The sequence below is a fragment of the Xenopus laevis genome, chromosome 3L (assembly GCF_017654675.1).
Source record: "Xenopus laevis strain J_2021 chromosome 3L, Xenopus_laevis_v10.1, whole genome shotgun sequence".
NCBI lineage: Eukaryota > Metazoa > Chordata > Amphibia > Anura > Pipidae > Xenopus > Xenopus laevis.
Window position 1 is genome coordinate 18,851,999 of NC_054375.1, and position 25,248 is coordinate 18,877,246.

The following is a 25,248-nucleotide window of genomic DNA, read 5'->3' on the forward strand; positions in this document are numbered from 1 at the left end:
TTTACACCAAAAAATAAATAGATTTATTATTTGACCTCAAAAGATCCATATGTTAGCAAAGAAAAAGAGCTCATAAAAATTAACATTTATAATGCGGAGTAAATCCCCCAAAATACAGAAAGTCCCAGTTTTAGCCCATGAAACATATATGAACGAAAATGTGCTGTCTCTGGTTTATGAAGTTAGTGAATATGAGCTATTATTATAAATATTATAGTTCCGTATTATTAACATTCAAAGAGTCTTACTGTATATGGTCAAATGAATCCACAAACGATTTATTAAATTAATTTAAAGGGTTAATTTCAGTTATTAACATTTACATTTGTACTTTTCAAATGGAAATATTAAGAGGATAGTTTTAAATGGTTCTTCAGTTGCAGGGTTTTTACTTATTGCTATAAAATGATTTGTAAAGCAAGCCATACTTGTAGAGGATGTTGAATGTAAAACTGTATGATATTTATATACTGTATGATGTGGCCCTTAAAACAATCAGTTAAACTCTAGGCAGACAGATGACCCAATTCATATAGCATATACTGTATCAGGTCATCACCGACCTGGAAATGCTCAGACATGTAGTCATTGCCCACTGCAAAATGGCAATCCATGTATGCAGGTTAAATTGGAACTTGGCACATCATGCTATGTATGGCCACCTAATTCTGAATGCAGACTTTGCTTTGCCTATAGTATTTATGTTTAAGGGTTAGTAAAAACCTAGGAAAATCTCCCTTGTTATAGAAAATGTAATTTATGGCCCAAATTTGTCAGGACATGCCTCTTGGATGACTAGGCTATACTTTCTTCTGCCTTAAATAGTTACAAACACAATGGAAGGCCTGTGGAACATGATAATGAACTGGTGGACAGGCTGCTAAATGGAAAATGGCTATTACGGGACCAGTAATACCTTCGTAGAAGACTGGCAATATATATTATTATATATACAATAATTCCAATAGTTAAATTAATAGTTTGCTATTTTATTTTGATAAATTCTGATCAACCATAGAATCTTTAAACCTGCTCTAAAGGTGGAAACATATGGTAAAAACAGCTGTTTGGTCTCATTGCTGAATTCATTCACTGCTTCTTTGGCCAATCTAACCATGGATATTAAAAGACAAACTAGCCACTAAAGAATAGATCTATTAGTTCAGCACAGAGCACCCTGGGCATGCATGTTGGGTCAGAGTGTTCTAAAAAAAAAAATCTGAATTAGCAAACTCTTTTTGTTTGTGTGTGACTGAATAGAAATGTAAATAATAAACATATTTTTTTCAATATTCTTACAAATGTGGGGTCAAAACTGGTGACAGCCATGGGCTTTCTGGAATACGTTTGTAAATACATTGGTGTGTTAGGAAGACAGGGAGGTGCAGATTCCATTAGGATAACATGTACTCCAACCTGGCATAGACCGTGACCCTACCCCTAAGTCCAAAGATGACTGCACTCTTCAAATCAGTCTAGATGCAGTTTATAAACAGTACCTATAAATGTATATATACATATACATACACACAAGTTAGAACAAGTAAAAGAAGAGTTTGAAACACAAATCAGCACTCCTTCATTTCTTACATATTGTTTAAAGTGATAAGACAGGAATCAGTTTTGTTTTCCTTTCTTTGGGAGTGATGTTGGCTCAGCTGGAATCATATGGAGAATGGAGATTACAATATAAGACAAGGCTGTGATCAAGAAATAAAATTCTACTTTATCACTTATGGAGATGCCCTACTTGGAAATTATACAAAAATGCTTTTTTATCAAAAAGAAAAAAAAATATGCTACTGTTAAGCACGTAAAAAATATGCCTTTTCAATTAGGCCTTTCATTAAGTATTCAGTAACAAGAATGAAGAGAAGATAAAGTCCAATTCCTGGGCAATAAAGTACACACAGAGCGATTTTCTCTATTTATACATGTAGGGCATGATTACTGTCTGCTCTGCAGTGATAGAGTAAACTGCTGCTAGATCCACAATTAAAGTTCACCAGTCCTGTCTTGCAGCATTCTGTAGCTGGGGAAATTAATTTGATGGTTCTCCTTTGAGAAAACTGGCTGGCAGCAAGTTCTCCAGAAACGTGCACTGACTGCTGATACCTTACGAATGATATTCTTCCTTGCTAGGCATTGAGGATGGAGATACCAAATTGCTATAGCTGCTGCTGCTGCTACAAAGCCCTCCCATTCCAGCAGTGGTACCAACTGATGGTGGGGTTGGAGTGGTTGTGGGGGCCTGTTGACTTTGCTGCTGCATTTTTTTCTTGTTTACCTTCCTTTCTTTTGCTCTACGATTTTGGAACCAGATTTTTACCTGTAAAAAGAAGCACATCCAGACCTGTAAGTTTTTGAAGACCAGTTATGAATGTGGAAACAATTTGTGTACTCGAAAACCACAACAATAGTGCCTTCCACAAAAGGCAAAATGATAGAATTCTGCAATTTATAATAGTATGGCAGCCCCTTACAATGTTGACAAATGAGGCTCTTTGTTCTACTTGATGACGTGGTTCAGGGGCATTCTGTACAGTTTTGCTTCTCCACAGCAATATATGGTTTCAGTTTATATCCTCTCCTCTTCCAGTGTCCCTTGTTTTTAATTTTTTAATAGTCGAATTGTTTAAAACTTGAACTGTTTGTGTTGAGAATTATTAATGACTCACCTGCCGTTCCGTTAACACCAGTGCAGCTGCCAGTTCCGCCTTCCTGCGGATCGTTATATATCGGCTGTAATGAAATTCCTTTTCTAATTCAAGGCGCTGGATGTCTGTATAGACCACACGATACTTATCTTTTGTTCTTGTCTTACCTAAAAACAAGAAGAACAACTGTTATCACTTATAGCACAAGCATTAAGACATTCCCGGGGGATAACAAATAAGGCTGTGATTGGCTGTTTTGTAGATCCTATGTGGACTAGCAGCCTACAGGAGGCTCTGCTTGACATATGCAACTAAAACTTGCTTCCAGACTTGGAATTCCAAAACAAGCACCTGCTTTGAGGCCACTTAGAGCAACATTCAAGGGTTGGTGAGAAACATGTTGTTCACAATAAAAACTGGTTGGGGACCACTGGCTTAATTCAAACTAAAATTCTTAGTGACTTTTTAGTATTTATGTTCAATGTTATTATTATTTTGTATTAATAAATAAAGCTGCTTCATTTTACTTGTTTTCAGGGTCCACCACAGGTTACCAGTGGGCATGAGTGGGAGGCCCTGCTGACAGGCAAAGGTTTGGTTAGAAGGGACACTATCAAATGACACTGCCCGTACCAAAAATTTCTCCTATCGTAATAGATAGGTCAATAAAACATTTCAAAAACCTTGATGCAACTGTTTTTAGAGTTTAAAACTAGGATAATAATGAACCATGAGCCTCTGAAGACTTATGCTTAAGAAACAGATCCTGCATCATAATTTAATAAATTAATTTTATCCATTGCAACGACATTATCAAAATTCCATGTCTTCTTTACATTTGTAGTCTGGCAAGACTACAACTGGCAACTGCAATCATGAATCAATACGATGTGTAGTAGCATTTACACAAACAATAACAATTATTTGTGGTGTGTTTGCATAGATTAAAATGGATAAATTAGGGGTAAAATAGTTAATTGCCACCCACAAAGGAGTTTGATAGAAAGCTTATCTAACATTAGTTATGGTTTTGTCTTTATTTGTTGACCTATTCAGTCATCTTATACCAGGCCTTTCTGCTGGAGCCTGGAGTCAAGGTGTTTGAAGCCATGTCCAATTAATATTACTTTAATATTTTAAATATATTCTCTGTGTTCAAAGCTTGGTTAAATGTTGATCTTCACAGACATTTTTTATATTTAATTTTATCTTTGGAGTAGTTCAGCAGGCACAAACTGGCCAATTAAATAAAATAAATGTATTTTGGAGAGAGGCTGGTGCTCTAAATTTGCTATCCTTTCTTTCTACCTTCATATTTATAAGCATGGAATTTATGTATTCTGTCTTGCTTATTACTTATTGAGCAAATCTTTTTTATGTATTCTGTCTTGCTTTTTACTTTTTGAGCAAAACTTTCAAGTACAAGAAGAAATATTATTACAACTGACTTGTTTTAGATGTTGGATTTAGTAGGTATATTGTTCTTCTTTCAATCTCCCTTTTGAAATCATAAAATAATTTTAGGTCTATGGATAGGGTTATATTCAGAGTTGTAACTACAGAGGAAGCAGCACAGAAATATAGGGGGCCAATTAAGATGATAAATAATGACCAATTTAAATATATCTTGTTAAAATAGATCAACTTACCAATGTTTTGGGGCCCTAAATTCGAATTTACTGTGGGGTCCAGTGACATTTCGTTTCGCCACTGGTTATACCCATGGCCCACCCAGTTAAGCCACTGATCTAGCCCAATTCCTGCCCCTTTACAAACAGTTTCCTCTGATCTGGTTACTCCATAATATGACAACCCTGTTTGCCATGATTAAAATGTTGTTCCTCAAATTACTTCCCATTCAGTTTTGTTCACCTGATACATGCTATTAGTCACAGGGCCAATTTTATGCCAAAATGCTGTGTATTCTGTGGCTCTAAACATACCTTGTGTGAACCGGTAACTGGAACACAGTGAGAAGGGAGATATATTTCCCCTAGGTTCATATCTTACTCCCATATGTACAGCAGTTCTGAGTGGGTTGATTCCCCTAGAAAGTCTCACCTGGGGAATAATTAGCAGGCTAGATCAGCTAGCTGCTAGAGAGGGTTGGGACTCAGAGTGAAAGCTTGAGACACACACTGAGGAGAGCTGGGAGCGGATTGTGGCCATTGGAAGAGGCTGTTTATTTTCCCAGAAAGGGGAAGGACTTTATAAAGGTACTGTGACTCTGTGGAGTTGTACTGTTTTTTTGTTTGACCGGGAATCCCAGTAGGGGACCGGTTAGTAGAGAGGGAAATTACCCTGTGTATTAGTTAGAGCCCAAGTGTGGCCAGGATTTTGTTTTGTTTTATGCTGCTTTGCTCCCAAAGTCTTTATATGTGAACAATAAATGGACTTTGCCCTGTTCAAGAACTGGCTGTTCGTCTGATCCTGCTCACAATTGATACCTTAATACCCTGTAATAGTTTTGCATTACTATAGCTCACTTCTATAACTTTATTTAAAGATGTAAATAATACAAACACTGCTAAGGAATGTACAGACAGAAGTGGAACTTTGCACAAATGCTGTTACTCCTAGCAGGCAATCAAACATTGACTTTTTTAATTCATGTTCATTTTGATGAAACACAGGCTATTTTCGTTTTCAGAAGATGAAACTGCAATTTTCCTACTGCAATTAAGTGCAATTTTGTTCTTAATTGCATTTTTGTTCTGCTTTGAGCCAGTGGAACTGCAGCTTTACTTTGTTATTTTTTTATTTATCCACATTAATGAGGCACTTCACCTGCAGCCCTCTGATATATATTGTTTAATAACTATCCTAGTGATAAGCGGGGATATTAATTTCCTATCCCAGATGCAGACAGCTGGCTTATCAGCATAGGCTTTGGGGACCTGCCCTTAACTGATTTACAGTACACATAAGCCATAATTAGTGTGTTACATTGACTCTATTATTTAGTAAGAGGAATGCAAACTTCAGACTAGACGTTTCATGAACACTCAAACAATAGGTTTGTTTAGGAATACTACCCCAACAGGGACATAAATATGCTAGAGTTGCTATAAATGGGTCAAATTTGAAGTTATCTGCCTAATTGACCATAAGAGTTGAATATTTACGCAATTTGACTATCTACCTATATGCCCAAATAACATTGTACCATTCATTTGGGCCAATGATCCAAGCAGAAGAGATTCTTACTGTGACATCCTCCAGTACCCCATCTTCGCTTTCAGAAGGGGCATTGGTACAGGTATGGGTTCTGTCATCCAGAAACCTTGTTATCTATAAAGCTCTGAATTACAGAAAGCCTGTCTCCCATAGACTTCATTTTATCTAAGTAGTCCAAATTTTCAAACTAAAACAGTACCTTGTACATTATACAAACTAAGATATAATTAATCCTTATTAGAAGCAAAACCAGTCTATTGGAATTGTTTAATGTTTGCATGATTTTCTAGTAGACTTAAAGAACGAAGATCCAAATTACGGAAAGATCCGTTATTCGTTAAGCTTAAAGTGATACTGACACAAATTTTTTCAGTATCTCTTTAAGGGGTGGTATGATCAGGCCTGGATTTGTGGAGAGGCCATCCGGCCTAGGGCATAGTAACATAGTAACATAGTAAGTAAGGTTGAAAAAAAACACACGTCCGTCAAGTTCAACCTTTTTTTTTTTTGTCTAACTGCCAGTTGAAAAAAATCCTTCCTGGCTCCAAAATGGCAATCGGACTAGTCCCTGCATCAACTTGTACTATGAGCTATCTCCCATAACCCTGTATTCCCTCACTTGCTAAAAAGCTATCCAACCCCTTCTTAAAGCTATCTAATGTATCAGCCTGCACAACCTCTTTTCTTCTAATGGGAATGGGTGACCTCTTGTCAGCTGTAAAGACCTACTGATAAATAAAGCATTAGAGAGTTTATTATATGATCCCCTTATATATTTATACATAGTTATCATATCACCCCTTAAGCGCCTCTTCTCCAGCGTGAACATCGCCAATTTGGCCAGTCTTTCCTCATAGCTAAGATTTTCCATACCTTTCACGAGCTTAGTTGCTCTTCTCTGTACCCTGTTTAATACAATAATGTCCTGTTTGAGTGATGGAAACCAAAACTGAACGGCATATTCTAGATGGGGCCTTACAAGTGCTCTATACAGTGGAAGAATGACCCCCTCCTCCTGTGACGCTATGCCCCTTACAGCTCAAGACCTTATTTGCCCTTGATGCTGCTGACTGGCATTGCTTGCTACAGCCAAGTTTATCATCTACAAGGACTCCAAGATCCTTTTCCATAATGGATTTGCCTAGTGCAGTCCCATTAAGGGTATAAGTGGCTTGGATATTTTTACATCCCAGGTGCATGACTTTACATTTATCAACATTGAATCTCATTTGCCACGTAGCTGCCCAGATTGCCAGTTTGTCAAGATCGTGTTGCAAGGATGCCACATTCCACATGGATGGCATTAATTGGGCTGGATAGTTTTCTGTCATCTGCAAACACTGATACATTACTTAAAACACCCTCCCCTAAGTCATTAATGAACAAGTTGAATAAAATTGGACCTAATACTGAGCCCTGGGGGACCCCACTAAGAACCTTACTCCAAGTAGAGAATGTACCATTAATAACCACCCTCTGTACATGATCCTGTAGCCAGTTTCCTATCCATGTGCAAACAACGTCATTATGCCCAACAGACCTTAGTTTAGAAAGCAGTCGTTTGTAGGGCACAGTATCAAACGCTTTGGCAAAATCCAAATAGATCACATCTACTGCTCCCCCCACTGTACAGCATCTTACTTACCTCATCATAAAAAGCAATCAAATTTGTCTGACATGACCTATCCTTCATAAAGGCACACCTTTAGGTGTGCATCTGCATTTCGTTTGGCTATCCTTCATAAAGCCATGCTGGTTGCTGCTCATAATGCCATTCACTAGGACAAAATTTTGAATGTGATCCCTTAACATGCCTTCAAATAATTTGCCCACCACAGATGTCAAGTTTACTGGCCTATAATTGCCAGGCTGAGATCGTAATCCCTTTTTAAATATTGGAATAACATCAGCTTTTCTCCAATCCATAGGCACCATACCAGATGAAAGTGAATCTGAGAAAATCAGAAATAGGGGCTGGTCTAAAACTGAATTAAGGTCTCTTAGAACACGGGGGTGTATGCCATGAGGCCCTGGAGCCTTGTTTACATTCATATTTATTAAAGCTTAATGAATCATATCCTGAGTCAGCCACTGACTAGATTGAGCTGAGCCATTAGTGCAGCTATAAAGTGAGCCTGGGAACTCAGACTCCTCTATTGTGTACACTGAAGAAAATAACTGATTTAACACATTTGCCTTTTCTGTATCTGTTACAACCATACTGGTACCATTATTTAATGGAGCAACACTCTCAACCTGCATATCTTTTTACTATAAATATATTTAAAAAAAATTTAGGGTTATTTTTCACCTCCATCGCAATTAACTGTTCATTTCCTTTCTTTGCCTTCCAGATTGCTGATTTACAACATTTATTACAGTGTTTATATTTATTAAATGCAGCTTCTGTCCCAACAGATTTGTAGTTTTTAAATGCTTTTCTCTTCTTTCCTATTAACTTTTTTACTTCTGTATTAAGCCACATAGGATGATTCTTAGAGCTTCTACATTTACTACTTAAAGGGATACTGTCATGGGAAAAAACATTTTTTTTTAAAATGAATCAGTTAATAGTGCTGCTCCAGCAGAATTCTGCACTGAAATCAATTTCTCAAAAGAGCAAACAGATTTTTTTATATTCAGTTTTGAAATCTGACATGAGGCTAGACATTTTGTCAATTTCCCAGCTGCCCCAAGTCATGTGACTTGTGCCTGCACTTTAGGAGAGAAATGCTTTCTGGCAGGCTGCTGTTTTTCCTTCTCAATGTAACTGAATGTGTCTCAGTGGGACATGGGTTTTCACTATTGAGTGCTGTTCTTATATCTACCAGGCAGCTGTTATCTTGTGTTAGGGAGCTGTTATCTGGTTACCTTCCCATTGTTCTTTTGTTTGGCTGATGGGGGGAAAAGGGAGGGGGGTGATATCACTCTAACTTGCAGTACAGCAGTAAAGAGTGATTGAAGTTTATCAGAGCACAAGTCACATGACTTGGGGCAGCTGGGAAATTGACAATATGTCTAGCCCCATGTCAGATTTCAAAATTGAATATAAAAAAATCTGTTTGCTCTTTTGAGAAATGGATTTCAGTGCAGAATTCTGCTGGAGCAGCAGTATTAACTGATGCATTTTGAAAAAAATTGTTTTTCCCATGACAGTATCCCTTTAAGTGAATAAATTGAGAACAGTAATGATTTAATATCATTTTAAATGACAACCATTTCTGTTCTGTGTTTTTAGCTGAAAACTTAATTCCCCAATCAATACTCTGTAGGGCAGCCCTCAAGGCACTAAAATTAGCTTTTGCAAAATTCATGGTTTCATGAATTTTTGTTGCCCTAGTAAATATTTGTTTTTTGCACCAGACATTAAATGATATAACATTATAGTCACTATTACCCAGGGGTTCAATGACTTGCACATTTGCTATAAGTTCTGGGTCATTTGAGATCACTTAATCCAGAATAGCATTTTTTCTTGTTGGCTTCTCAACAACCTGTGCCATAAAATTGTCATGCAACAAGTTTATAAATTTGTTTCCATTAACTGATCTGGCAGTACTGTTGCTCCAGTCAATATCTGGGTAATTAAAATCCCCCATTATCATTACTTTACCAAAACTAGCAGCCTTTTCTATTTGCATGAGGAGCTTCGCCTCCTCCACCTTACTTACATTAGGGGGTCTATAGCATACGCCTACAATTAATTTGCTGGACTCTTTACAATTGGTGAAGAACTCCACCCACAAGACTTCTGCCCCCTCATTTTCTAACATAACCTCCTCCTTTATATAAGCTTTTAAATCCTGCCTAACAAACAGACATACCCCTCCTCCTTTTCTATTGCCTCTGTCCCTCCGAAACAAAGTATAGCCACTGATATTTACTGTCCAGTCATGCGACTCATTCAGCCATTTAAGGATTTAAGGGGGCGGCATGCTGCTTTACCAATTTCACGTGAAACTTCTTCTTTTGCTAGTTACAGAATTTTTGTTGTTTGAGAAAACATTATCAATAAACCTTAACATTCATGCTGTAATAATGTATGAAGCTGGCATGGGTGTCCGCAGAAAATTTTCCAGGGTGGGGCAAGGAGGCATCTGTGGGCGGGCCTGTGAGATAGGTGGGTGTGTCACTGCCATCAGGGGGTGGAGCTATGCCATGGCGATCAGCCGATCGCCGGGTCAATCAAGGGAATCCTGCACAGTTTCCCTAATTTGAAAAACCATCCAGGAAGTTTTGACCCGGGCAACCCTTCAAAATACCGGTTGTCTGACAAGTGGCAACCCTAGTTCACACAAAGATGGCAAAGTGGCAATTTCATGTATAAATACCCCCAGAACTCACAAACAGATGGTACAGTGGCAAGTACATGCATAAATACCCCCAGAACTCACAAACAGATGGTACAGTGGCAAGTACATGTATAAATACCCCCAGAACTCACAAACAGATGGCACAGGGGCAAGTACATGTATAAATACCCCCAGAACTCACAAACAGATGGTACAGGGGCAAGTACATTCATAAATACCAGCAGAACACACAAACAGATGGCACAGGGGCAAGTAATTGTATAAATACCCCCAGAACTCACAAGTACAAGGCTGCAGACTGCAATAGATAGGGCTTTCCTTCCTTCGTTTTCTCCCGCGCTGCAATCTGTGCTACTGGCCAATCAGATGCTCCCTGGCTGCTCTCTCTCTCTGTCACAGCTGAAGTAATACCATCCGGCAGCACCGTGACAAGGAAACTCTGCTGCACAGAAGAAAAATCTTCGAGGGATCGCGACAGAAACCACAGTAAGCTGGGGCCAATGCACGAACAGGTGGAAACTTATGTGCACAGTCCCAGGGGGGGGCACTGCCCCCTCTTGCCCCCCTCTGTGGACGCCCATGGAAGCTGGTTATTGTGAGAAAAATTGCAACAGTGTAAGCAAGGAATACTGGAAGTTAATATTAAAAACACCTTAAAGGCCATGGATTTGTCATTAAAGGGGTTGTTCACCTTTAAGGTTAGTTAGTTATAGAATGGCAATTTCTAAAAAAAAACTTTTCAATTGGTCTTCATTATTTATTTTTTATAGTTTTATAATTATTTGCCTTTTTCTTCTGACTCTTTGTAGCTTTCAAATGGGGGTCACTGACCTCTTCTAAAAGCAAATGCTCTGTAAGGCTACAGATGTATTGTTATTGCTACATCTTTCTATTCAGGCCTCTCCTATTCATATTCCAGTCCCTTATGCAAATCACTGCATGGTTGCTAGGGTAATTGGAACCATAGCTACCAGATTGCTTAAAATGCAAATTTAAGGGCTGCTGAAAAAAAAAGCTAAATAACTCAAAAACCATACATTTTAAAACATGAAAACCAAAAGCAAATTGTCTCAGAATATCATTCTCTACAATCATACTAAAAGTTATTTCAAAGGTGAACAACCCCTTTACTGGTATGACCCATCACATAAAGATCCTCTTAAAATATTTACATAAAGAAGAAGTTGCATCAAGGTAAACCCATGTTTGGTTAATACATTTGACTACTTGAGATAAGGCAACAGTTCTGTACCAACCAAACACAGAACTTCTTCTTTTATGAGTGACAATCTTTCTGTTGTTTGAGAGAATACACTGGAAAAAATGACTACTAAATAGGGCAGATTCCATCCATAGGTATGAGAATAAATATACACATATGTGGTATATGCAGATATGTGATGCTCTGTGCACATATAATGCTATGCACTCATACCTTATTGTCTGTCCATGGAGAAGACATGGAAGCTTTACCCTAGTTTCAACTTTGTATTGTTTCCTTTGAAAACTAATTTTATGCACAGGAGAAGGTTTTGCATGTAAACAATTCTGATGTTGCATCAAAGGGATAATATACGATCTAAAGCTGTAGCAGTTATTCCATATTTTTTTATTTTGGGTGGGGGGTTCTTCTAAAAAAAAAAAAAAACCTTCTGGGATTGGTATATGTAACAGCTGTAATTCTAGTCATACTTGTTTATTCATATAATAGTGATTGCTTATGAGAACGGTACCTACAAGAACTGTACCCAATTGTTGTTAATGAGAATAACAAGAAATCTTCAGTAATTGGACTATTTTGATGCTGTATTTAGAGCAGCAAAACATTAAAGTAGAATTATTTTATTCAGCAAGAACATGTCACGGCCGGCACCCAATACCAGAACAAGTGCCAAGGACCCTGGTCTCGGCTCGGCTTCACCAGTAGTGTGACCACCTTTGGGCTTTGGGAGGAGCCCTCAACTTAATTGGGTGCCACCTGGACTTAATGAGGGGTACAAGGCGAGGTGTTCTGGCTGGCAAAGGGGCAAAGCAAGAGTCTTTGGGCAGAAGGTCAAAGACAAGGCGTCTGGTGGAAACGAAAACAGGACAGACTGGATCAGGACAGGCAGATAACAGAATCATCAGGCAGGCAAGGGGTCAAAACCAGGTAATCAGACAGACTGGATCAGGCAGGAGTTGCCGTTAGGCAGGCAAAGGGTCAAAACTTGGTAATCAGACAAACAGGATCAGGCAGGCTCGGTAGTCAATAAACAGGCAGGATCAGGATACAGAGGTCAGAATAGTCAGGAACAGGCTGGGTCAAACACGGAATAACAGTCAGGATAGCAAATTCAGGAACAGGTAGCACAAGGCTCAGGAAACCACAGGATATGATCCTATAACGGGCACTGGCTACAGGTCTGAATGGGCCTTAAATAGGGTCCCAATTCGCGCCAAAACGTGCGCAACCACGCCAGCGCACATGCGCCTTTAAGAGAGGAATCCAATATGGCGCCGGCAATGGGAGGACAGGAGCGGCGCAGCGGGCGTCCCCACCAAGAACGCGGCGTGGACCCCGCTACCCACTACACCACCAGGGTAGGTTTCTTACAGAACAGCTTCATAACTGTTTATCTTTATTGTCTTCAAAGTTCATGCCAGTACCCAGTCACATTGCCAAAAAAAAAGAAAAATATGGCAATTGATTTACTGAACAAGAATCAATGTTGCCAAATGAGCAAATCTTTCCTCCAACAAGCTCAACTTGGGTGGGTGATATCTTGGTAATGTGATTGTTTGGCCTTAGGGTCAAACGATCGCATTACAATGCAAAGGATATGAAAATTCGGAGCAAGGACCACATCAATGAGCCGTTCCAGACCTCAATTCAACAGAAAATTCAAGTCTGCCTGATCAAGATCTGAAAAATTTCTGGCCACATTTCAATCTGCAAGGCCTGTCGGAGGACCCCATACACGGGCAGATAAGCTGCTGAATCCCCTGAATCTGCATCATAAATCTGACCATATATGGGTCCCTTAACACCTTATCTCATTTCTGATGTAAAGAATGACTAGTATCTGGCTCAGGGTTTGATCCTGGATGATCACACACACGCACTGCTGTCAGCCCAACTCTAGGAGGTTTCTCTTCTATAAACTAACCACTTGTCATTTAGCCCTACATCATTTTCTCATGCATGTCTGTCTGAATTTTCTCCAAAGCATTAGAAAGAATGGTATGATTTCCCATGGAAAGGGATTGTATGATAGCTCAAAGATCTTCCTGTGTTTCTCCGCCCCAGAACAGGCCAGGACAAATCCTGGGGACAATTGAATGTATGAAGTCCCTTGTATCGCTCCTCCTTCTTCCTGCTAAGGACCCTCTCAGACCCTCAATTTGCATCAGAAAAAAACATTTAGATTCTCCTTAGGGGACCAGCCATAGATGCTTTTATTAGCCCAGCACTGGATACACAGGCAAGTTCAGGCCATCCTCTTAGGATAAGCAGGTCTCTTGGCGAAACTGTGACTTGCAATTCACTTTCATTAGCAAAACTGTAATAACACATAAAATCTCACCCTAAAACCCCCAGAAATGTGTTCAAACTTTCCAAAATTTGCCAGATTTTGTAAAATAGATGTGATTTTTAGGGGGTGTGGCCATAAAATGGGCATGGCAAATCTTTTTATCTCTCTTTCTATTTTCCAAATGTTAGGAGGTATCCACAAATGCAACATACATTGCAATCCTTACCCAGTACAACAAATAGTAAAGGCCAAAAGGAATACAATTATTTTTGTGTAATTTGTCCTTTGAATGGTCATTTTTATATTAAAGCCTGAAATATCATTACTTTATTTTAATGAAGTAATCATAATATAGTGCTGGATGGTTAAGCGCCCTATGCTACTATTTAAGTCCATGTTCACCATAATTACCTTTACCTTCCACAATCCACCTAAAATTTAGAACTTTTTTGTTAGAACTTTTTTTACTAGAACATTTGATATATTATATTAAATTAATGTGGGTGTTTTTAAGACTAGTTTTAGCTACCAAAATTACTTTTTCTGATGACAAATACATTGTGATATTCGGTTTGCCACCTCGCCCCAGTAATAAGAACAGATATTGTACATGCTAGGTGCACATTACTATACTTAATGCATTGTTTTCAAGCATAATGAACCCCTACTGTATTGAACTTACAGTCTGAATTTAAAGGAACAGCTCAGTGTGAAAATAAAAACTGTGTAAATAGATAGGCTGTGCAAAATAAAAAATGTTTCTAATATAGTTAGTTAGCCAAAAATGTAATATATAAAGGCTGGAGTGAACAGATGTCTAATAAAACAGCCAGAATCCAACTTCCTGCTTTTCAGCTCTATAAATCTGAGCTAGTCAGCGACTTGAAGGGGGCCACATGGTACATTTCTGTTCAGTGAGTTTGTAATTGATCCTTAGCATTCAGCTCAGATTCAAAAGCAACAGATATGATCCATGTGGCCCCCCCTCAAGTATCTGATTGGTTACTGCCTGGTAACCAGGGTAACCAGTCAGTGTGAACCAAGGTAATTATGGTGAACATGGACTTAAACAGTAGCATAGGGCGCTTAACCATCCAGCACTATATTATGATTACTTCATTAAAATAAAGTAATGATATTTCAGGCTTTAATATAAAAATGACCATTCAAAGGACAAATTACACAGGAAAAGCAGGAAGTAGTGATCTGACTGACGTTATACATCAAATCACTCCAGCCTTTATACATTACATTTTTGGCTAACTAACTATATTAGAAACATTTTTTATTTTGCACAGCCTATCTATTTACCTAGTTTTTATTTTTACACTGAACAATTCCTTTAAGAGCCTAAGGCACAATGGGGCAAATTCACTAAAGGGCAAATTTTTGCCAGCGACCACTTCAATACACTCCACTTCACCAGGTGCAAATTTGTTACCACTACGCTAATTCACTAAAATGCGAAGTTATGTCTTAGCAGCCGAACGCTGGCAAATTTTCGATACTGTTACATCGGCTGGACAAGCATTTCATAGCGAAGTTTTTGCTAGCGTACATTTTTCACTAGAACTCTTGCGTTTTGGTTAATTTGAATAGGGCGGGTAGCTAAAAGTTGTATGGACGTCTTTAATAGTGATGTTGGTGAAAATGCTTACAGTGGCCACTTTTTCAAACACATGTCCAATGAGCCATAATAAAGACAGAGGAGATCCTCTAATGCCCTAGACATGAGCCCACCCTTAAACAAATGTGGCATGCCCCTCAAATTAGTTTAAAAAAAATCCTCACACATACTGTAGATCTTTAATAGTTTGGACTTTTTAAGGCAATCCTGCTTTAAAAAAAGAAAAATCATCAGCGTTTTTTACAACTTTAATGCATTTCCGGCATACAGGATATGATGTCACTGACATAAGATTGAGGAAGATGTGGCTTTGTTTTCTTAGTTCACCTGGTCTGAAGTGGGGAAGTAAACTGTGGCGAAAGAGTTAACTTTCAGAAAAATTTGCATCTTAGTGAATTTGCAAAGTCACCTGGCGATAGGGTGCTAACGAATGATAGCGACTGTCTAGTTCGTTAGTGAAGTGTCCTCAAGCCTGTGAATTGGTGATGTCCCTGTGTCACTATCTATGGCCACTTTGCCGTTTAGGGCTCTTACTCATGAGCGTTTTTACCTGCGCTCCCCTGCGTTCCGTTTTTCTGTGTTCAGCCGCAGGGGAGCACAGGAATAGATGCATTTCATTATTTCAAATGGGGCTGTACTCACACAGGCGCGTGTAGGCGCCGAACGCAGGAAAAATGCAGCATGTTGCGTCTCAACCTGCGTTCGGCGCTTACATTGACCTGATGCTTGATACAGGTTCAGCTGTTTCTATACTACGAAAGGATATTTTCAACAAGATCTGCTTGTTGCACCTACCCAGAAACTGGTCAGTTACTTAAAGGATCCAATCCCTGTGCTTGGTTGCTTGCCAGTACAATTTGAATCAAATACTGCAAAATGTGACTTTTACATTGTGAATAAGGGTACTGCTTTACTTGGAAGGGATCTGTTTGCTGCATTAAACCTACAATTAGTTGATGGTCTCATTACTACAGCACCAGTGCCTGCCACACAGTCAGTGTCTAAAATTTCACCACAAAGCAACACTTCACTGGGCTGTGCAAAGAACTTTGTACAGAAAGTTAAGATGAGACCAGATGTCAAACCAGTACCATTTCCTGATTTAACATGGGAAAAAATTGTTATTTATATTGTCTGTCCTTTTACAGATGCTCCTATAGACTGCAAATTTGCTATTTGATAGACTATTACAGTAAATGGCCTGAAATTGCATTTGTTTCTCATATAACATCAGCTACAGTAATAACATTTCTGTCTACAGTCTTCAGCAGAGAAGTTAATCCAAATAAGTTAAAATCAGACAACAGACCACAGTTTCTCTCATCTGAGTTTGAATTCTTTCTAAGAGAGAGGAATATTGTGCATAGGAAATATTCAGTGTATTACCCACAGGCAAATGGAGAAATCGAGCGATTCAACAGAAGTCCGAAAGAAGCACTACAGACAGCAAATCTTACTGGGAAACCTTGGAAAGTATTTACAACATAACTACAGAGCAACGTGCCATGCAACAACCCAATCATCTCCTGCTGAATTATTACATGGCAGCAGTAACGTAACTTGGTGGGGGCGGGCCCTGGTGCGAGCCGTGCAGACGGGCCGCCCCCACCCTCTTGTGCGATATTTTTCTGACTCCAGCCGGCTGCAGCACGCACGATCTTCTGGGGGGGCCCTGCGGGAGTGCGGGCCCTGGCCCATTTGCACCCCCTGCTCCCCCGGTAGTTACGCCCCTGCATGGCAGACAAATGCGCACTAAGTTACATGTTGCATACATCAAACTTACACAAAATACTGTGCCTACAAAATCATCTACTTCTGACATTGTGAAACGTCAACAAGCCAGCAAGGCTTATACTGACAGAAAACGTGGTGCCAGAGAAGTACACTTTCAGCCTGGCTCTTTAGTCAGAATTAAGAAACCAGGAATACTGAAACAAGGACAATCTAAATTTACTACACCACTTGAAGTAACATAGTAAGTAAGGTTGAAAAAAGACACATGTCCATCGAGTTCAACCCTTTTTTTTTTTTTTTATTAACTACCTATCTGCCAGTTGATCCAGAGGAAGGCAAAAAACCCATCTGAAGCCTCTCCAATTTGCCTCATAGGGGGAAAATTCCTTCCTGACTCCAAAATGGCAATCGGACTAGTCCCTGGATCAACTTGGACTATGAGCTATTTCCCATAACCCTGTATTCCCTTACTTGATAAAAAGCTATCCAACCCCTTCTTAAAGCTATCTAATGTATCAGCCTATACAACTGATTCAGGGACAGAATTCCACATTTTCACAGCTCTCACTGTAAAAAACCCCTTCCAAATATTTAGCCGGAACCTCTTTTCTTCTAATCGGAATGGGTGACATTGTGTCAGATGGAAAGACCTACTGGTAAATAAAGCATTAGAGAGATTATTATATGATGGGGCCTTACAAGTGCTCTATACAGTGGAAGAATGACCCCCTCCTCCCTTGACTCTATGCCCCTTTTAATACAGCTCAAGACCTTATTTGCCCTTGATGCTGCCGACTGGCATTGCTTGCTACAGCCAAGTTTATCATCTACAAGGACTCCAAGGTCCTTTTCCATAATGGATTTGCCTAGTGCAGTCCCATTAAGGGTATAAGTGGCTTGGATATTTTTACATCCCAGGTGCATGACTTTACATTTATCAACATTGAATCTCATTTGCCACTTAGCTGCCCAGATTGCCAGTTTGTGTCATCTGCAAACACTGATACATAACTTACAATACCCTCCCCTAAGTCATTAATGAACAAGTTAAATAAAAGTGGACCCAATACTGAGCCCTGGGGGACCCCACTAAGAACCTTACTCCAAGTAGAGAATGTCCCATTAACAACCACCCTCTGTACCCGATCCTGTAGCCAGTCTCCTATCCACGTGCAAACGCCTTCATTAAGCCCAACAGACCTTAGTCTAGAAAGCAGTCGTTTGTGGGGCACAGTATCAAACGCTTTGGCAAAATCCAAATAGATCACATCTACTGCCCCCCCCCACTGTCCAGAATCTTACTTACCACATCATAAAATGCAATCAAATTCGTCTGACATGACCTATCCTTCATAAAGCCATGCTGATTGTTGCTCATAATGCCATTCATTAGGACAAAATTTTGAATGTGATCCCTTAACAAGCCTTCAAATAATTTGCCTACCACAGATGTCAAGCTTACTGGCCTGTAATTGCCAGGCTGAGATCATAATCCCTTTTTAAATATTGGAATAACATCAGCTTTTCTCCAATCCATAGGCACCATACCAGATGACAGTGAATCTGAGAAAATCAGAAATAAGGGCTGGTCTAAAACTGAACTAAGTTCTCTTAGAACCCGGGGGTGTATGCCATCAGGCCCTGGAGCCTTGTTTACATTAATTTGTATTAAAGCTTTTTGAATCATATCCTGAGTCAGCCACTGACTAGATTGAGCTGAACCATTCGTGCAGTTATTAAGTGAGCCTGTGAACCCAGACTCTGAACACACTGAAGAAAAGAACTGATTTAACACATTTGCCTTATCTGTATCTGTTACAACCATACTGGTACCATTATTTAATGGAGCAACACTCTCAACCTGCATCTTTTTACTATTAATATATTTAAAAAACTTTTTAGGGTTAGTTTTCACCTCCACCGCAATTAACTCTTCATTTCTTTTCTTAGCCTTCCGGATTGCTGATTTATAACATTTATTACAGTGTTTATATTCATTAAATGCAGCTTCTGTCCCTACAGATTTGTAGTTTTTAAATGCCTTTCTCTTCTTTCCCATTAACTTCTTTACTTCTGTATTAAGCCACACAGGATGATTTTTAGAGCTTCTACGTTTAGTCCTTAAGGGAATAAATTGAGAACAGTAATGATTTAATATCATTTTAAAGGACAACCATTTCTGTTCTGTGTTTTTAGCTGAAAACCTAATGCCCCAATCAATGCTCTGTAGGGCAGCCCTCAAGGCACTAAAACTAGCTTTTGCAAAATTCATGGTTTTTGTTGCCCCAGTATATTTTTGTTTTTTGCACCAGACATTAAAAGATATAACATTATGGTCACTATTACCCAGGGGTTCAATGACTTGCACATTTGCTATAAGTTCTGGGTCATTTGAGATCACTAAATCAAGAATAGCATTTTTTCTGGTAGGCTCCTCAACAACCTGTGCTAAAAAATTGTCCTGCAATAAGTTTATAAACTTGTTCCCATTAACTGATCTAGCAGTACCGTTGCTCCAGTCAATATCTGGGTAATTAAAATCCCCCATTATCATTACTTTACCTAAACTAGCAGCCTTTTCTATTTGCATTAGGAGCTTTGTCTCTTCCTCCTCACTTACATTAGGGGGTCTATAGCATACTCCTACGATTAATTTGCTGGATTCTTTACAATTGGTGAAGAACGACTTCTGCCCCCTCATTTTCTAACATAACCTCCTCCTTTATATGAGCTTTTAAATCCTGCCTAACATACAGACATACCCCTCCTCCTTTTCTATTGCCTCTATCCCTCCAAAACAAAGTATAGCCACTGATATTTACTGCCCAGTCCTGTGACTCATTCAGCCATGTTTCGGCCACACCAATCACATCATATTTTCCTTCCAACACCAGCAGCTCCAGCTCTCCCATTTTACCAGTCAGACTTCTTGCATTTGTAAACATACATTTAATACTGGTACCATATTGAACATATGACATGTGGTCCTCCCTATCCTTAACAGTATCCCCAGCCAAATCTCATCCCCCATTTTCCCTTTCTTTGCCCACTATCTCATCTAACCTGTCTTCCAGTGAATCTTTTACTGAACCCTCCCCCCCACACCTAGTTTAAAATCTCCTCCAACCCTCTAGCCATCTTCTCTCCCAAAACAGCTGCCCCATCATCATTGAGGTGCAGCCCATCCCTAGCAAAGAGCCTGTAGCCTACTGAGCCGAGTGAGACGCCAGCAAGGACCATACACATATGAACTGTCTGATGGACGCATATGGAATGCAAGTCGTCTTGCTCCTGTGAGATATGACTTTGGAGAAGCTCCATTTGATGAAGGACATTTTCCTACTCCTGATGTCAACCGCAATAGACCTGAAGAAAGTGAACCTATAAGGCGTACTGAGAGAATCAGAAAACTACCTGCATGGACCCAGGACTACGTGATGTGAATAATGCATAATATTGTTTAAAAATGCATACTGTTTAATTGTTGCTGTTCATTATAGTTGTCCAAATGCTTTCCTACTATAGGGGAATATGTTGTGTTTATACAAATGGCCTGTAGATGGCACAGTGTTCAGACATACTGTGCATACTTCTTGACAGCTTAAAAGTGAAAGTGAAAGTTACTGTTGTGCAATAGCTGCATGACTCTGCTAATACAGCACTGTTATACTCTACTCATCCTCGGCTACCCGAAACATAACAGAATGCAATCTTTGGCCACTGTTAGCTAGTGGTTTCTATGCTTTTCTATGGTGGCAAGCATCATTCCTTTCTAATTACTATATTAAATTCTATAGTAAATTACTACCTTATTAAAGTCCTGGGGGTGAATAATAACAAAAACATTTTCAGTCAGAGAGCGCAATTATGCTCTCAGCGCTATCACCCTGGCCCTCTCTGCCACCCTTGTGGACCCCCCGGACACCCTCCGGTGCAAAAAGGTGAGCGCACGGGGGAGGGGGCGGCAGCAACTGCAAGCTGCCTCAGGCGGCGGAGGGGCCAGGATCGCCCCTGCAGAAAGGTGAATGGTATAAACACCCACAGACATAAACAAATGGCAACAAGACTCTATCCTATTAACACATAGTAGCCCTGTGCCAAAGTTTGTGCACAATACACACCACATTAACACCTCTCCGTAATGTGACAGAAAACCTGCTGGGACACACAGTATGGCCGGTGACCAATGTCTGGTGTCACGTGTCACGTGTCACATGTCACATGTCACAGGTCACGTTCAACATTATTGGCTGTCACTTGTCTATTGGAGAAGATTGCAATGACAAAAATATGTAGAAAATATGGTAATATACTGTATGCTCTTTTAACATATTTATAAATGTTATACAAGCATTCTACAGCATAATATATTCACTTCTATGTACCCTCTAAGGTTTGCACTCGTGCATATGACCACAAACTTTGAGGCCCACAAGAAATTGTGTTGTGCACAAAGAATTTTGTGTGAAAATAAACAACATTTCTAAACAACATAGTTCTGACCTAAGCACAGTGTTTTTAAAAACTGCGCAGAAAGTTTTTTTTTGGTGCACATAGAAGGTATTCGAGGGAACATTGAAATTCCACTTGTATAAGACCTTAATGCTGTTGTGACTGTTCAGCCTGCAAATGGTACACCAGATAAATAGCTCTAATTTCTTTATGTGCAGAAGAAGGCATTTGTCCCATAAATGCTCTACCATTTTGAGGCACATTCAGCTAATTTCTAACATAGATCAAGTAGATCAAGTAAATTAATAAAAACAAAACTTTTCCCAGACAAGCAATGGCATATGGGGCATTTTAACTATGCAGATTCTGCCGTATTACAGGGGTATGCCATGAATAGCTTTCAGGCTGTAATTGTAACCGTAAAGTGCATGCCAACAAAAACATTGCAGTGTCGCTAATTGATAACCAAGGTAGCCAAGATTGGTAGGAAAAAAATTGTAGCCATGTAGACACCTAATATGGTCCCATGTGTACATGGAAGATGTTCCTGCAATTTCGTATCTAATCTGTCAAAATCAGGAGATTTTTCAAGGGATGTTAGCTGTGTTTATGATTCTTTGATCCCCTCTGATATTGGAAAGTTCCTGTCGTTTGTAGTCAATTATAAGACCCATCAGCTCCAAAGAGCATTTAGATAATGCATCGTTCCACTTATTAGCAAAATCCTGGAGTAAACCAGCCCGTGACTGTGGGTTACCCAGGAGCGAGGGGTATCCTGCACCCTTGTTCCCAACTGCTGCAAGAAAGCAAGATCTCACATGCATGCAAGATCTTCTGTGCCTGGAAGTGGTAGGTAGTTCAGCTAAAACTGAGTCAAGTTCCGCAATTCAAGCAAACACAACCCACACAGGCATCCTGCAACTGCTCCTTGTTAGATTCCAAGCTTCCAAGCTGGTAGGCAAAGCATTCTTTCCCCAGATTGTAAAGTTCTTCTGTCACACACACACATATATTATATATATTTCATCAATTGCCAGCATAGATGAATAGAATTTTTTGTAATGAAGTGCATGCATATCCCCTATAAATACAAAGTTCATATGGTGCACAGCACTACTCTTTTATTTATTAGAAAAAAATTTAAAAGTCACGCCAGAAAAATTAATGTTCCAGAGGTGTCCATCCCCCTTCTTCAAGCCACACTGACTTAAAAATATATCATACATTTAAACACCAAAGAAATCAAACGACATAATCACATGGTAATCACAGCCCCCACTAAATGAAGGCAAACAGTTATTTAAATTCTGCACCATTATATGCCATGGACCAAGTCACATACACAGTTTATTGTGTATTATCACGGGGAGACACTTAGTCTGTTATACATTTTTAAACTATGCATGTAGTAGACATAATCTCGTGGTAATCCCAACCTGCATTACATAAAGACAAACCATTATTTTAAATCCAGTACTGTTATATCCTATGGACCAAGTCACACATACATAGTTCATTTCCTTGCCATAGGGGTGCATGGGCCCAACCAGATATCGACAACCATCAGAAATAACTATACAAAGGAGTAGTGATGTGCACCATATGAACATATATAGTATATTTATATATGTGTATATGTATATATATGTATATATATATATATATATATCTTAGCATACAGTATCATATATTTTAAATTTAATAAATAAATGTTAGAAAAAACAAGATAGCTGGCCTGTAGGGGAATCAAACGTGCAACCTTGGTGTTATTAGCACCACGCTCTATTACATTTTTATCATGACGAGAATGAGTATTTTCCACAATATACCTCAAATATTTTTCCTGCAGTACAATACATAACACTTGCCTCCAATCCCCTAAATCAATTTATATAATCATTCCTGTAGTTACATAATATATATATATATATATATATATATATATATATATATATATATATATATATATATATATATATATATATATATATATATTATATTATATATATAACTTTCCCAGTACTCACCATTGTTGGTGGTGGTGTTGTTGGGGACCCCTGTGTGCCTCATCCATTCATAGGGGTTGCGCCTTTGTGCACTGGGGGACAGAGGGGGAACAGAAGAATTTATAGAAGGAGGTAGAAGTACAGATCCTGCTGGCTGCACGGGATTATAGTCAGTGGGACTGAAAGCGATCTGTGTTGGATTAGCTGAAGAAGCAACAGGTCCTAGTCCATAGGGGTACCAGTCTTCTCTGCTGGGGTTATAAGAGCTCCAGGTGCCACCTGGTTGCCCGTGGTGTGGATCACTGTTAATCCCAGGGACATGATGATAGCTGGGGAAATCAGAATACTGAGGGGGTGCAGGTACATAGTTCTGAGGATTTAAATTGAGGCTGGGGTGCCTGACAGGATTGGGGTACATGTTGTTGTCCTTATCCAAAAGATAACCCACGTACATCTTTGCCAAGAAGTCGTGTGCACATAATGTGCCTCTTCTGAGTCTCTGGAGTTTCCTTCAGCTCTGAGCTACTTCTTCCTGGTTGAGTGATCCCTTCACCTTCCTTGGCAGCTCTCTAAAAATCACTATGGGAGGCACCTCCCTGTCCTGAGCCTTTTTATTGGGCCACCGGGGCAATGATTTGCATTGAAAGACAGCTTTACATTTCAAAGGTACAACTCAAGTGCAAGAATCAAAGTGGAACCATTAGGTGAATACAAATGGTACAAATGGCTCAACAGATAGCCCCAGTGTGTGTGAGTGTGTCTCCAGGGGAAAAAAGCTGCTGGACAATGGCATAAAGTCAATTAACAAATCAAAGCCACTGTTTTTTTTAGTATGCTAAACTTACAAACCCTAGTTACATAGCAGGATATTTCTAAAGACAGGAACAAGTGTATATTGCCCCCAAAAAAGCCTGAGAATAATTAAAAGTTTTCAAGGAAGTTGCTAATTATTTAAAGCTAAATATGAAAAGAAAAAGTATATTAAGAAAATTTGCAGATTCCCTTCCATTCATTAAGTCTGTTTGTCCAAGTTATTTATTTGTTTATATCTTATCCTGGTTACATTACCTTTGGACACTTTATCTTGCCATGGTAAGTGCTTGCAGTTTGCTGACATTTATTTACAATAAGGTTCTCCGCAGCAGTTTGTCTTTAATCTTGTGCTTATTTCTGGTTCTGAATCAGAGAAAGGGGGGGTTGAATAAGTGCAATAAATATTCACTAGCACATCATTAGAAAAAAAAGCGATGTTGTCTCTGAGAGTTTCTGCGTTGGCTGATAAAACACCAAGGGGCCTACCGTATTGTATGTTTGATGTTGTGCCTCCCAAACAGTGGTTACAGTTATTTTACACTTACAATAATCTATTAAAGTCAATGGGAAAACTTCAAGTGTCAATTAAGTTCCAGCAAAGGTGCTCTGAAAAATAATGCATAAAAACATGTTGGAATTTTTCAAGCAGTTGCATATTTTTATGCTGGATTCCTGAAAATCAGTAAACAACTTGATAAGTGCATCATTTTTTTACACTGCGATGCCTGACGATGTGGTGTATTTGGCCGTACTTTTTTGACACAGCATGTACTTGAGTGTGTCACTAGCTTAAGCTGGCCATACATGCCCAAATTTGGTTTGGTAATTTGGTCGGTTTTAACCATACTGCCTGATGATCTGGGTATATATGACCAGTCACAAGGTGCTGTTCAGACTGATCATCATACAGTCTTGGTTGAATTTAGAGGATTATGAGATCCTAGATTGAATTTTTTG

The 25,248-nt window shown here is 39.2% G+C and overlaps 1 protein-coding gene across 1 annotated transcript; it reads right to left on the bottom strand.

The window, feature by feature from the left end:
• On the bottom strand, positions 1-24,082 carry cdx1.L (caudal type homeobox 1 L homeolog). The gene is made up of 3 exons (XM_018251931.2): positions 23,500-24,082; positions 2,679-2,824; positions 1-2,329 (listed from the first exon to the last, which is right to left on the bottom strand). The coding sequence occupies exons 1-3, from the start codon at positions 23,930-23,932 to the stop codon at positions 2,117-2,119; spliced, it is 792 nt and encodes a 263-aa protein (XP_018107420.1). The 5' UTR covers positions 23,933-24,082; the 3' UTR covers positions 1-2,116.
• Between the last annotated feature and the right edge of the window lie 1,166 nt (positions 24,083-25,248).

Excerpts from the sequence above, each read along its gene's own strand:
- cdx1.L (XM_018251931.2), bottom strand. The coding sequence starts at position 23,932 with ATGTACGTGGGTTATCTTTTGGATAAGGACAACAACATGTACCCCAAT. Across the intron at positions 2,825-23,499 it reads CAACACCACCACCAACAATG|GTAAGACAAGAACAAAAGAT; the intron begins GTGAGTACTGGG and ends TCTTGTTTTTAG. Across the intron at positions 2,330-2,678 it reads TGGTGTTAACGGAACGGCAG|GTAAAAATCTGGTTCCAAAA; the intron begins GTGAGTCATTAA and ends TTCTTTTTACAG.